Consider the following 15,388-nt stretch of genomic DNA (forward strand, 5'->3'; position numbering starts at 1 on the left):
CAACAAATCAGTTACCACAAAAAACAAACATTTTGGAGGGAAAAGGCTAAATATACATGGAATCAGCACATAAAATGCTTAGAGGACCTATTATGCAAAATTAAATTCTGAATTGATTTTGAACATAATTATGTGTGCATAAGTGTGTGAGAATCAGCGTCTCAAAATGAGCCGTTAGGAAGGTGCTCCGGTGATGTCACATCGGCCCACGACTGCCACAGGCTGCCCTATTAGCTTAGCTCCTCCCCATAGCCATGTTTATCTCCTCGCCAGAGCATTTAACAGCAAAATAACGTGTTATTAATAAAGCTACTAAAGTTATTCAATCAAGAGCAGTGAGTGAATTTCTAGTTTTCTTTTGTTGCTTGATTCATTTGAACAGCATATATAGCAGTAGGTACTGCATATTACGCTGATTTCACTTCAATCTAATATACAAGTTCTCAGACATAACCACAGATTGACTATATTTGTGAACTTTGTGAGTTTTTGACATAATCGTATGTGCATTTGACAGTTTAAGCACAATCAGAAGTTTAGACTGATATGGCTTTAAAACATGCAGATAATTAACTTTTTTATGATGATGACAAACTGCAATGTCAGGTGAGCGTGAGATTATAATCAAAACCAAACAGATGTATGTTTTTGTCAGAGTATCCTAATCTTGAGCTTTAATGGCTCCACCGTCTTCTGTATAGGGGGCGGGGAACAGCAGATCATTTGCATTTAAAGATACATGCACAAAAACAGCATGTTTTAGCTTCAAAATGGCCATTTACAACAAGGTAAAATAAATTATCTGTATGGTATTTTGAGCTGAAACTTCACAGGCATATTTTTGGGACACCCAAGACTTATATTATGGTACATCTTGTAAAAAGGGGCATAATAGGTCCGCTTTAATAATAAAGATGAATGAGAAACAGCAAGTGCTCTTTGCCATTGTAGCTCTTTTATCTGTGGGGAAAGTGCAAGCACTGGTCTATCTGGGATCACACATCATTTTTTGGGAATGTGTCTCTGTATTATAATTAATAAGCAAATTGCTGGCCACCAGAGCTGGACAGTAACTAAGCACATTTACTTGAGTATAGTACTTAAGTACACTTTTTGAGTATCTGTACTTTACTTGAGTATTATTTTTTTTGTAAACTTGACTTTTACTTCACTACATTTGTAAGACAAAAATCATACTTTTTACTCCACTACATTTCTATCTAGGTCGAAAGTTGTTTCTGTAGCAGCTCTGAAAGTCGGACGATTATTTTTTCCTTCTTTAAAAGGTTTTTTGTTGTTGTTGTTGCAGACTGTCTATAATTAATCACTCTTATAGGATCATGTAAAGTTTCACAACTTATTTTGAACACTGATCAGTTTATAGCAAAATGGAAGAAGACTGTTCTTAGGCACAAGTTTGTGCACCCATAGCAATACTTTGAAAGTATGTTTCATTTTTTTTTAAATCAAGATTAGTTTAGTTGGCATACACTTGGTGCATGTCTTATAAAATATTAAAAAATATAAACGTCTGAGAGAAAGAGAAGAGTAAAGCTGTGAGAATATCAGATGTATATCAGTGTATTGGATCCGTGCATTCGGCCTTAAAGTGACAGAAGCTTTATAAAGAGCTTTATACAAGTATTTAAATGAATTAAAGTTAGTCGTAAGCTAGTATGCTAGTGTGCATTTATACAACAATAATAAAATTATGCATTGGCATAAAAAAAGAGATTTTCTTTTGATATTAAGTACTTTTGAAAACAAATACTTCTTTACTTTTACTTGAGTAAAAATCGGTTTTTACAACTTTCACATGTAACCGAGTAATATTTGACCAGTGGTACTTTTACTTTTACTCAAGTAATAGAGTTGTGTACTTTGCCCACCTCTGCTGGCCACTAAAATGAACTTCATCATCTTGCTGGAGAAACATACTGAGTGCGTTTACATGCATACCAGTAAGCTGATTACTAACAAATATCACTTTATTGAAATAACCAGTTTTCCCCGTTTACAAACCAGTAAACTGACAACGCAAGTAAACCGCGTTTACATGACTTTATTAATAAACCGGGTTATTCCTTGTAGTTACATCAAAAAACATAATGTCCGTATCTGACTCGGAGTATTCCAAATGTTACGCCAGTTGTGATTTTAAATAAAGCGTGCGCCGTGTCAGCGGGAGATTTACGGCTCATATGATCCCTCATGCAGTTATGCAGCGTTTTGACTGAACCTCTTCTACTTCTGCTGCATGAAATGAGAACGTCTTTACAATTTTCTGGGTCTTAAAAGAGTCTGCATTTGTGATATATGTCCTTATTTAATGCAAAATGCTAACTCGCTCTGTCTGGATGCGTTTAAATCTGCTCTAAGTTTGCGTTTTTGGTCACCTATCACACATGCATACTTCAATAAGCCGACAGAAAGCAGGTTAATTCGTTTACATGCCGTGCTAAATAGGGGTAAGAGGCAAAAAACTACCTGTCCCGACCGGTTTATGCTTACGGCGTTTATGACCTTACTCCGATAAAAGAAAACAGGTTACTGCGTTTACATGACCATGTTCATTGTCGGCTTATTGAGCATAATTGGCGTAAGAACGTCCATGTAAACGCACCCAGTGTCTCTCAACTTTGTTGTGTTGCTGGACACACCTGTCACCAACAGTCACTGTCCCTCGAGGCACTGGAAATTGCCAGCTAACCATTCCAATGAATCATTTTGAATCATTTTGCTCTGTTGCTGTGAACCGGGCTTTACTCTGAGGTGGATACAGTCTTTTACAGGTATTTTACTGACATGGTAACGAATGCAAGTTACATTCATTGGCGTCTATATATCTGTGCAAAGTATGTTTCTGGCCTTGGATGGTAATGAAATACGGTTTCTATTCATACAATTAAAACAAAACCCACACAATAAACGTTAAAACAAATTAAGGAGAGTAAAATCCTCGTTTAGCATAGTTTGAAGTTTAGTCCCAACCCTATAAGGACTTACATGCTGTTGGGGTTGTAGCAGAGCATGTTGAGCTGCAGGTTTTCATCCCAGTGTCTGAGGATGATGAAGAGTTGATTGGCCGCAGCTTTGACCGACGCCAGGTCTCGGCCCTCTGGGATGATCTGTTCATCTAGCCACATGCTTGCTTTGGCTGCGATCAGCTCCCACTCGATGAAATAACTGGCTGAACTGTGCTCCAGCCAGGCCAGGGCTACCGCAGTTGCCCACACCATGCCCTCGGGGTCTTGCACGCCCCTTTGCAGGCTCCCAGGCGAGCCAGAAGGGGGCGTCCCTGCAATTTCGTACTCAGACCCCCGCCCGCTGTCGCACAATGAGTTGATGGGTGACAGCGGGGCTTCGGTCGACATCGACGAGAAGCCGGCCAGCAGTGAGGGCTCGCCCTCCATCCGAGGGCTTCGGGCCTGGAAGGAGGATGAGGATGTGCGGGAAATGAGCTCCTCGCATTCAGAGTTCAAGTCCAAGTCTTTTGGAGGAGGCGAGGAGCCGCGGTGGACCTCCAGGCTCTCGGAACGCCGGGAACCGGAGTGGGACACGTGGGTAAGGCTGATTCTGTGGCTGGTGAAGGGCGACGTCCACTTCAGCTTGTCCATGGGCACGCTGATGGCGTCACACAAGGCACTGTTCAACATGAACGCCCCACAGGACAGCTGCAATGACACCTGCAACAGGAAGTAGAAATGCTTTGTCTATTTAATCAGTGGTTAAACGTATAAAACATGCTTAGAGATGGAACTTCAAGGAGCCGTTTAAGGCCTTTAAGCAATGTCAATTACATTAGCCTCAAAAATACGCCCTACTGATTTTGTTACTGCTCATCACTGTTTACTTCAAGTAATTCCCATGACCCATATATATTCTACTCAAACAGAACATCTCATTTAACCACACCAAGCAATCATGAGATATTGATCGGTGCTTGTTAAATGTCACCAGATCTATTACTCACTATACCTAAAGACTCCTGCCTTTGCTTGCAAGGCGAGTATTGACCAGCTATTTATAGAGGCAGGTGGATGCAGTACACTCAATGACATGTCAGGCCTTTTTTTTATAAGTGTGTCAGGCAGGAATTGTTGTTTGCTATTGTTGGATTGTTATATAATATAACATCAGCCATTAAAAGAGAGACAGAATATGGCGACAGAAACCAGAGGGATGTAGTCCTTGTTGTCATTATCGCTCTCTCCCACTGAGTTGCTGATTTTGCTCTGTGACCGGCTCATGAAGCCCCTGGCCGCCATCGTCAGCAGACGTGTCCTACTCAGGCTCAGCTTGCTAGAAGCAAAAAGAAACAACACCTTTAATCCAGTGCCTGACTATCATCATTAAATGCACAGTCACGTCTAAAGTGCTTTTTCTTGGGGAAATGTGCCCCTTTCACATTCATTAATTTGCGAAGCATGTACACATCCCTGATAGCGTCGCTCCTCACGTTTTGGTCATTAGTTCGGCTGACATTTCAAGTGACAGTGAGAGGTAAAACTGGGGAAGAGATTCCAGACACAAAAGGGAAGTGTTTATTATTTTGGTGTCTAGAGGACCATCTATGTCTAATATTGAGAATTTGAATTGAATTAGGATACGATCCAGGCCGCATACAATAAAATGATCAAATATTAATCCAAGATCATGTAAAACCATTTCTTGTCACAAGTATGTTGACTATTTTCATGCAGTTTTCATTGTGTTGTGTTTCTAGTTAGCTTCTCAGCTTGTTTAATTAGTTCATCATCCATTCTCCCCGCCTGTTTGTCTCCATAGTTACTGATTTGATTAGAGTATTCTGGTATAGGTGTGTGTTTAATAATCTCGTCAGCTCTTTTGTTTGCCTTTGTATATAAGCCCTCTGTTTCACGTAGTCCTCCGTCTTGCATTGTTTGCTTTAGATCAGGTTGTTTCTTTCTTCGAGTAATTATTCTGTTTATTGTTTTGATTCTTATATTAAAATCCCCTTCATCATGACCTTTCATTAGAGCCAGTCACTCCATGCGTCCCAATTTGCATACTATCCATACTAAATATTATACTTAATAGAATTAGTATGTTCCAAATCGTAATATGCTGAAAAGAGTATTCCAAAGATACCCAGATGGTTTACTATTTCCAGTCAGAATTCGAAGTGCGGATCGACGCGCACTCTAACGTCTGATATTGCCCACAACCCACTCCGAGTGGGACCAGGATTCGATTAGAACTACAAAAACGGATAAAAAGTTTTAAAAAACGACAAATGTGACAGATGTGCGAGTCCGACGGTTAAGTTGAGATATTCAGATAAAGGTTTGAGTGATCAATTATCAGTATTTAACCCAACGAAAAGATATTTATTCAGTGCTATCCACATTATATTTCACCTGCAGCAGCACTGTGAACTTTTGTAATGCTACGTTTGGCCATTAACTTTTAAATGCATCAATATATTTAAACTGCAAACACATAAGGAGAGTGTCTGCATTAAAGAACCACACATGGCAAATCAACGAGCGGCTACATTTCTCTCCGATACACACAGAAAAAAAGGGTGTCAAAATTGTACCTTTAGGGGTAGAACAGCTTGTCGCTGGGGCGAGTACCCTTAAAATGACATCTTTGTACCTTTTTTACTCCTAAAAGGTGCATATTACCTTTGAGTACAAACGTGTACCTTAGGGTCCTACTATGAACCTTTTCGTGGTAAAAATGGTACAAAGTTCTCCTTTTCAGGGTACTGCCCCAGCAACAAGCTGTTGCACCCCTAAAAGTACAATTTTGACACCCTTTCTTTAACTGTGTGTACGTATTTTGTGACATCACAACCAGAGCCCCACCCCACAGCTTATTCAATCTCTGTCTATGATTTCAACGTTGCTTAATGCCAAGCACTAATTAAAACTGAAAATGAGTGTGTGACTAACATCCTCTAAGTATCTTTCACTTCATACATTCACTTAAACTCAAGTAGACTCCTTTTTTAAAGGAAAGTGCTAATAGCGAAACCTTTTGACGTCAATAGAGCCAACACTCATTGCCTAAAGATAATGACACAGACTCATTTAATTGTAAGAAAGCACTTTACATCAAACCATAATGGTGAAATGATTTGCAAAAGAGGCTGAATACCTGCACAGAACTTTGTTGTGTTGTCAGTCTATGCCTCTGCTGTCTTACTTTTTTTTTTAACGACTAATGAATGCCTATCTTCTGTGAGAGTTGAACTCATTACATGCAACCAACAGAATACCAAAAGCAATCAAAATGCAAATTCGACTCGTGATATAAAACAATGGCGCAGGTCTGATGCAAACTTCTGAATTCTTTATTTGTGTTCTGTGATTTACAGTTTTTGTAATGGTAAAACTTCATTTGTGATTTGCTATTTCCCCCAATTAGCTTCCTCTATCTTACACCCACCTGGCAGAGAAAAGGCTCTCAACTGATCTCTGTGAGTGGTCGGAGGTCACCGACGGACTCCTTTGAGAGGCTGAAAGAGAGAGCAGGTTGTTATTCTGATCATTTCTATTGCCCAACACACACAAACAAATACACAGCACTCAAAGGCAAAGAGCACTGAAACTCCACCCATGCTCAACTAGGTCAAATCTAATTAATGAACTCAGCAGCTACAAGCTTGAGTGACTAATGCTGCTGTGTTTGTTTGACAAGCTTTGACACCTGCGAAACTGAAGTAACCACCTGAATATAGCCAGATAGAAAAATGTACCTTCAGATGAGCTACATCGTTCCCAACTGGAGGAGGAGGGAGTTTTGCTGGGAGATTTGGATCCATCGTCTACATCTGTAGATCAAAGAAGAGTTTTAGGGTGCAGACATGAGTCCTTTTGACGTCAGAGTTTAGACTGAAAGCTGAATGTGCACTAAGGAACCACATCTAAGTGCATTTGTAAACGGGTCTGAGCTGAAGATGATTCATGCATACCAATAACATGCTCTTTGTAAGTTTGTTTGGTCACAGCACCCCTGTGAATTTGAGAAAAGGAGTTCAATTACCCTGTTACCCTGTTATTGCTTAAAATAAAAAAAAATAAGGAATTGTTGATGTGTTACTCTAACTGCTAGATTAGACACAAAGCCAAATAATTGTATCTCATCAATCAATCAATCAATCAATCAATCAATCAATCAATCAATCAATCAATCAATCAATCAATCAATCAATCAATCAACTTTATTTATACAGCGCTTTTACAATGACGATTTTTTCAAAGCAGCAGAGTGTTAAACAGGACAATATTGCAACAAAATTTGATTTGGCTATACAGTCGAGCTGGAGAAACAATCATGTTATCAGCTTATTTTAATTTATCATATAGCGACCATGTTGGTAGATCAGTATTATAGTCTCATAACCACGTTCCATCTCATAACAATGGAAATGACTTAAAATACTTATTTATGGTAATTTAGATAAGAGTAAAACATCATTTGAAACTGTAAAGGGTAAACTGCCAAACATTGCAAAATGCCACTTTCAGCCATTTCAGGCACTGATGTTGGACGAGAAGGCCTGTCTCACTCCAATTCATCCCAAAGATGTTCTATCGGGTTGAGGTCAGGACTCAAGTTCCTCCACACCATACTCGCTTGTAGCGACTCAGGCGAATCAAACACACAATCGCCAGTTACATTTAACAAATATGTTGTGAAAGCTGTGTGCTGGGTGGCAGACCTTCCCCCAACACAACAGAGAAAGATTCTTCGTTACCCTGGAAACCATCTGATAAGATGTTTTATGGCCCAAAAGAATTTGGCCACAGAAAAGTGCAGGAAGAGTGTCTTATTCACAAAGAGTTTACGACATGAAGCTTGTAACAAACCCGCTTTTACCTCAAATTATAGACAAACCATCTATAAATGAACATGCACCCCAGGACATTATATGTAAACACATAACTGTCTTGTAAAATGTTTATTATGTATGGTATTTTGCATCTTTTTGTCTTTGTCTTAACAAAGTACTAGTTCAGATAACCTCATATATGTCATGTCTCCTATCAAAGTAATGCTCACTTCACGACTTACACTTCCATGTATATCACTTATTCAGAAAATGCAGTGTGTGTTTGTTGCATTAATTAGAATATGAATGGTCAGAGACCCACTGATTCGAGCCTTGGAACAAAGGGCCATAAAATCTGCTGAGGAATTTTCCCGCCTGGAAATCCCAACAATCTCATTGGTTAAGTCTAACCCTGGAGGGTGGGACTACGCCCAGACCATAAAAGGAGGCGCTCGGATGCTCTCTTACTCTCTTACTTCTCCAACTCTCTCCCTGTGGGAGCCAACACCCACGGTGGCTGGCCCTTAAGCCAGGCCACCAATGCAGGCCCTCCAAGCAGGCCCCAGCTCTTCCTCTCTTCCCCTCTTCCCTGGTTCTCCTCGCTTCCCTACTGAGTCATCAACTTACTAGCCCCAAGGGCATTCTTCAGAAGGAGGACACGGAGCGTCTCTAGAAAGCAACCAGCCGCTCCCTCTCGACCTCGGAAAGAACCACCTGACACGCAGGGCATTTGAACTCGGAACAAACGCACACACGCGAGAAGCCACAACTAGAGCAAGTATTATCTTCCAAATTCAAACTGCTGTTAAGAGGGTGTGTTATTTTCCCGTTGGGACAAGTTAACTCCGTGAAGGTTGTATTTGATGAACTGAAGGAAAGCTGCTTCTTACCCCTAATTCTTTGTCCCATCTCTCTTTTATCTCTCTCTTTTATCTCTCTCTAATTTCAGTCTATTCATTATTCTCTTTTATGTATTCTTTCGTTAATATCTATATTTCTACTATCTTGATGCATATTTAGTGTGTACTTTCTGTGTGAATCGTAGTGTTATTTTTAGTCTGTGTTTATTAAACCTCCAAAAGACATTTTATGAGTTGAGTCTGTTGTTCTCCCACATACACAAAGTCAATGAAACTTCCGATCTAACATTACCTAACTGCTTATGCTACTATGTTAGTAAAGTAAACTGTATGACCATTTGAAATATTGAACTTGTCCTGATCAGTAAAGTTAATGTTTCCTATGCACTCGTAAAGCAGTAATCCCTTATTGAGAATTGATTTGAAAAGTCTATAACTAATTTGCAGGACAAACTTAGTAGGATAATTTCAAGCAATTACGTAAAGGGTTACTTGTATTTAATTAAACAATTTTCCCTATCGGAACATTTTAATACGTGATGAACGACTGGCAAATTATATTCATAAATTCATGAATATTGAATATTAAATCCCTTTTGAGTTAATTATTCCCCGAGACATTAAACTCATAAGTCATTGTCGTTACACGCTCATCCATGTCTTTATGGAGCTTGCTTTGTGCACTGGTGCCTTCCCCAAAGTTGGGAGCATAAAATTGTCCAAAACTTCCTGGTATGATGAAGCAATAAGAGTTCAAATTAAGAGCCCAACTCCTGAAAAACAACCCAACACCATAATCACCCGCTCACCAAACATCACATTTGCACAATGCAGTCAGGCAAGTACCGTTATCCTGGCAACCACCAAACCCAGACTCGTCTATCAGATAAGCAGACAGAGAAGCGTGATTTTTCACTCCAGAGAACACGTTTTCACTGCTCTAGAGTTCAGTGGCGGTGTGCCTTACACCACTGCATCCGACGCTTTGCATTGCATTTGGAGATGTAAGGCTTGGAGGCCATGGAAACCCATTCAATGAAGCTCTGTATACACTGTTCTTGAGCTGATGTGAAGGGCACATGAAGTTTGGAGCTCTGATGCTGTCACTTTTGGCCAAGTCAATGTGTCCTTGCTGATCCAAAAGTATTAATTCATTTAAGAAAATTCTTATTGGCCTAATTCTTATTCTTAAAAAGTTTCACCAAATTGATATGGTACTATCAGAACCATGACGCATACATGCATACATGCATACATACATAGTTCTGTGCCATTATGCAAAAGTTTTGCCTACATACAACAATGTTTGCCTACATACAACGGGTGTTTTTGGTCCGTTTTATGAGGCTACTGTATCTCTGGTGAAGATTTGACAGGGTCAAATTGACATTTGACAGGGTCTGGATCAACCCATGGAATAGAAAATGAATAGATAATGTGTCTTTTATTACCTTTTTTAAAACCTTTTCACAACCTATCCAATTCCTCACTTGTAAATGAGCCCAATAGTCAGTATTTTGTCTTCAATCTTACTGTAGGAGAGTGCTGCGTCATCTTGCCCAGACAAACCTCCTGATTGTGACCGACCCAGACCTACAGAGTAGCCACGGGTCTTCCTGCTGCCGGAACGAGAACTGCAGTGTGAACTTCGTTTATGATCCTCCCCTGGAGATAAACAAATATACAAAGGGTCACTCATTACCATAATCTAATAGTCTGCTTAAGCCAGGAGCAACTGCTTTCCCATTTCCCTGAGCTCTCCTTTGCTTTCTTCTTCCTGAGAACAGTACCATTGACGTAATGATTGCAACTGCCAGACCTTGTAAGCTCAGATGAATTAGAATAATGACTTACCAGGGTGACTGTACTCAACGCGGGTGGGTAAATATTCATTGCTGTCCAGATCGAAAGGGACAAACGCTGTGTATTTGCTCAAGATATTGCAGGCTTTGCTCGTGTGGATGGCGTAAAGCTGGTACCTTCTCCCAGAGCCTACAAGAAACGACATATTTTAGGGATTTCGTCAGATATGCAAGTCATTTTTTGAACATTGAAAATTCAAATCCCACAAACGATAAAAGATCATCAGCTAAATGACTGGTAATTAAGAGTTCAGTTCCTCACCATGCTCAATCTCACACTCTTTGTCCACCATTTGCTCGAAGTCTTTAATAATAGAACGTCCTGCCAGGTGATGAAAGGTTTCGTTCCACAGGTCCTCGTGAACTTTTTCCTCCCGCTCTCGACCTTTTAGGTTAGGCTGAATATCAAAGATCACCTCCCATTTCATGGGTTTCCCACACAGCAGTCCTGATACGACCGCTTTGCAATCTCCTTTTCCGTGACTGGCCTTGAATTCAGGCGCATGAGGATCTTGGGGAGTTTCGACTTCGCAAAGCTGATGTGTGTAGCCATCTGTTCAATATTAAACATAGTATTCAGAGTATTAAATGATGCATTCACTTATGAAAAACATCATAAACCAGTTGGTTGAGCTCATAAACAGCTTAAAGGACTTAAATTAGCTCAAGTTAAAACGGTAAAAAATAAAGCATTGCTTGTTTGGGCCCGGTTTGCAACCTTCAACGAACTGGGGAGTTTGGCCTGATTTAAGGGTTCTCGCAATCAACTTTTTGTCAAAAAAATCCTCAATTGTGTGGTTATTTGTTTATTTTACTGCTCCCGATTGTGTCGAGCCCGCACAATCCAAAATTGTAAAAATCAAACATGTTGGCTCTTGATCAACTCTTGATCGGGCTCTTGAGCTGGCCTCTGACGCGATACCCGCAATAAACCAATGAGAACGGGCAAGCTTCACCAATCGGATGTTGCATGCTTCTATAGCTGCAATTTGGCAGCCACAAACATGCCACAAAAGTTAAGAAAGATAATTACCCATATTCTTTTATCTCCTTGTTTTTCGTCCCATAAAACAAAACTCATGCCAGGAGAACCTGTTTGTTTTTCTTCTTAAAGGAACTGTATGTAAGAAATGTATTTCGATTAATCATAAAATGGCCTTGATATGTCACTAGACATTAAAAAATCATGTTAATATCAAATATTTATATCACTGACAACAGTAGTCCGGCCAGGATATTGTCATTTAAAAGTTGTTGTGGCAGCCCTCAACTGATGTTGATGTTGACGTTGACATGTTGTGTTTTGGCCTGAAGCGCCGCCCTCCACCTATCTACCAATCACAAAGTCAGTAGTGAAACCGGGTTGCCAGCTCTGTTGCAGCCACCACAGCTGCAGCTACAAATGTTTCTGCTGGATCCTGAGCCTATCTGGCAACCTCGAGTCAGGGGGAGGGGGAGAGTGAAAAGTGATTGCAGTACCAGTTTGGGCCACAATCTTACATACACTTCCTTTAAAGGTCCCATGAATTTTATATTATTTTTTTATAATGTTTCCTGAGGTGTACATATATTGTTAGTATGGTTTTTACATCAAAAATGTCATAATTTCGAAATAAAAGGCATTTTTTTCTACATTGATATAAACCCTCTGACTTGAATACTCGGTTTCAAGGGGCGTGTCTGCTGTGAGACTTCAGTGAAAACACCCACTGTTGTGATTGGCTGACATCTTTTGAAGTTAGATTTATGTGGCGGAGGGGGCATGGTTTAGTCAGGCGCGAGCAGCTGCAGCACTGCCAGTCCAGAGAGAGACGGAGAGTTGGGGAAAGATTGCTGAGAAAGTGTTAATGTGCCGAGTTGTTGAGAGCGCTGTGCGTGTGCAAATTTATTTTGTTTGCGTCTGAGAGTTCTGAATAAGCACGACTGAACTTTGCAATGTCATTTCTCTCACAAACTGCTTTCACCACAACTAACAACAAACCCGACATCGAGATGAATACAGTAAGAGCTTCTGTTGTGCAGCTTAACAGCATCATTCATTATAACGGCAGGTTGGACTGGAAGTGTGCACTGCAGATGTGATTGACAGATCCGAACATTATAAAGAGTGTTCTTTGATCGCTCTCTGTAGTGTAATCATTTAAATAACAGATTTGTTTCATGCCGCTAACAGAAACGACATGAAGTTGATATTTTTAGTCACCGGCTTGATTCATTGATGCATCAAGACGGCCAGCGGCGGGACTGACAGTATTAAACGTTTTAGAAAAAAAGTGTGTGAACTTAAATGATTAGCTACACATCAGAAATCACTGATCCCAGATCAGGCATTAATGAACACTGTTACTCACTGTTTGTGGCGTTGCTGTCGAATCCATATGTTAATGTCTATGCTGCTGACATCGCGACCATAGACTGTAAAAAACTGTGCTGACATCGCGACTGATAAACTGAATCCATTCTCTACTAATTCTCTGGGTGGGTAAAGCAGAGGAAGGGTAGGTAACCTTTCCTGTTATGACGTCATTCAAGATCAGCTCGTCTGACCTCTCATTTTCTCAAAGGCAGAGAAAGACAGCCAGTTTACACCGATCAAAATTTCTAGCCACTTGGGGACAATGTTCAGGCTAGGGGAACTTATATTAATGTTGAAAAACCTCTGAGATAACCTTTAAGTCATGTATGATCTTGTGAGTCTCACAATAAAAATGTTACTACAATCAACAGGTGTGTGATCTCACGGTCCGGACAAATCTTCTAGTGTGTACATTCAGGGGATTATTTTTTTTGAAACTGCCCTCATTTCTGTGTTCTCCCACAGTTTCAAAATGAGTTAAGATTTGAAAATCATCTAGTGTGATCCCAAGCCTAAGCCAGGGGTGTCCAATCAGATCCAACACACCTGTCTGTAATTATCAAATGCTCCTTGATTAAAGATCATAATTAGCTGTTTCAGTTGTGTTTGATCAGGGTTATTTCTGCTACAGATGCAATTAGATCATTACAAATCACACTGTATGACATCTAATATCTAATAAACTTGGGTACGTCATGTATGTATAATGTATGATGATGACACCTATTGAATCGTAGGGAAAGATGCAAGTTAGTATAGAAGAATAATATGACATCAGAATGTGCTAGTGGTAAAAAATAATTATTGCTGATAAACATTTTTAAAGCAGTACAAAATCTGGAAAAAAAAAAAAAACTTTTTTTTTTTTGGCAGAACAATTGAGAGAGAACGGATTTTACAACTAGAACTTATTAGCTGATTTATGAGTAGTTTTTCAGTCCCCGCTCACCGTATATGTTAAATGCCTTTACGCCCCCACACTGTGCAGATGATTATGGGTATTTATATTACAGTGTTAAAAGCCAGCTTAACTCTGAGCCCAAGCAGCGCTAAGATTGATATGCATCAGAAATTGATGTCTTTGTTCTTGCACTTGAGTACTGTAGCGAAGGACTAACCTGCATCGCCAGTGCTGCCTAGAGAATGGCTGTCCGTTGAAGACCTGGAGCCGTCTTCTAATGCAGGGCCCTGTGCAGAGGGGCCAGGGTGGGTTTGATCCGCCTTAGACTCCCCTTGGAGACCCTCCTGTTGCTGCACTGGAGGTTTGTGAGCAGGTATGGGACGTCCTCTTGAGGACGTGGCACACAGGCTGGCCAACTGTGGCTTTTGGAGAAATGAGCAACAATTCATTAGTCCTTTTGTTCACTCTGCAATTATCTTAGCAAGGCCACTGTACTTGAATGGAACTAAATGTCTAAGGCCGGGGGGACACTGCAAGCGTGCCGTGAGCGTCTCAGCTGCGTGGCGTGTCCGTTTTTATTTCGGCTATGTTACCGGTTAAAGTTTGCATACTGCCTGCGTCAGCCGCGCGGCTCACGCGCAGTCCGAGCCGCGCAGAAAACGCGTGCATGCTTCAAATAGAAGAGACGCCTATTTTTCACGCGACACGCGAGCGTGTTGGAAACGTTTCTAGGCAAAATGAAATCGCGTGAAAAATAGGCGACTCTTCTATTTGAAGCATGCACGCGTTTTCCGCGCGGCTCCGCTTGGATTAGACAAGCAATAACTCCAAGTCACAGAGTAAGATTATGAGAAATATTTAACTCTTTAAGAGGACTCAAATGTCTCTTGAAGAGTGAGTTCCCTTTAAAGGTGCACTGTGTAAACTTGAAAAGCATCTAGCAGTCAGTTTGCAAATTGCAACCACCCACCGCTCGCCCCTCACTTTTGAAGCACATAGAGACGCTACGGTGGCCAGCACAGGATAAAGATGTTTTCATCGGAGACAGCAGAGAGTAGCTAGTGCTCTGTATAGAAGTTTGTCCATTTAGGGCTACTGTAGATACATGACGGCACAAAATGGAAACTTCACTGTAAGGGGAGCCGTGGTGTATATAGATAGAAATGACACCAAACGGCTCATTGTGCAAGGTCTTTATACAGTACGCCATTGAAAAAATGATTATGTATGTTATATTGCATTTCTGCCAATAGATCCTCATAAATACACACTGCACCTTTAAGAGTGAGTGTAATGTTAGCAGAGCTGTGTGCATTTGTACACAAATGTTAATTTGGTAACACTAAAACGACAAAGCCTTTAATGCACAATGCATTATAAAGGTATTGCATTATAATTAATATGCATTATATCTTTTCATAAATAATGGTAACCAAAGTTAAAAATGCATTATAATATTAGCATTTTACAATTAAAATGCATTATAAGGTGCAATACAAGACATAATTGATGCATTAAAAATACTTTTATAATGCATTATATAATCAAAGCTTTAAGTAAGGTGTTAACATTAATTTCTTGGGATGTTTGCACAACTTTTAAATG

The 15,388-nt window shown here is 40.2% G+C and overlaps 1 protein-coding gene across 2 annotated transcripts in view; it reads right to left on the reverse strand.

Annotated features, from left to right (window-relative positions):
• Window positions 1–533: 533 nt before the first annotated feature.
• Window positions 534–15,388, reverse strand: part of vwa5b1 (von Willebrand factor A domain containing 5B1) — a 63,729-nt gene continuing 48,874 nt past the window's right edge. For both annotated transcript variants that reach the window (XM_067445671.1, XM_067445670.1), the window contains 8 exons: window positions 14,001–14,205; window positions 10,789–11,079; window positions 10,519–10,656; window positions 10,198–10,329; window positions 6,728–6,802; window positions 6,418–6,487; window positions 4,176–4,302; window positions 534–3,686 (listed from right to left, as the gene is read on the reverse strand). In XM_067445671.1, coding sequence (XP_067301772.1) covers window positions 3,003–3,686; window positions 4,176–4,302; window positions 6,418–6,487; window positions 6,728–6,802; window positions 10,198–10,329; window positions 10,519–10,656; window positions 10,789–11,079; window positions 14,001–14,205 — 1,722 coding nt within the window. In that variant the 3' untranslated portion in view covers window positions 534–3,002. The remainder of the gene's footprint in view (window positions 3,687–4,175; window positions 4,303–6,417; window positions 6,488–6,727; window positions 6,803–10,197; window positions 10,330–10,518; window positions 10,657–10,788; window positions 11,080–14,000; window positions 14,206–15,388) is intronic.

Source organism: Pseudorasbora parva, chromosome 6, assembly GCF_024679245.1.
Source record: "Pseudorasbora parva isolate DD20220531a chromosome 6, ASM2467924v1, whole genome shotgun sequence".
NCBI lineage: Eukaryota > Metazoa > Chordata > Actinopteri > Cypriniformes > Gobionidae > Pseudorasbora > Pseudorasbora parva.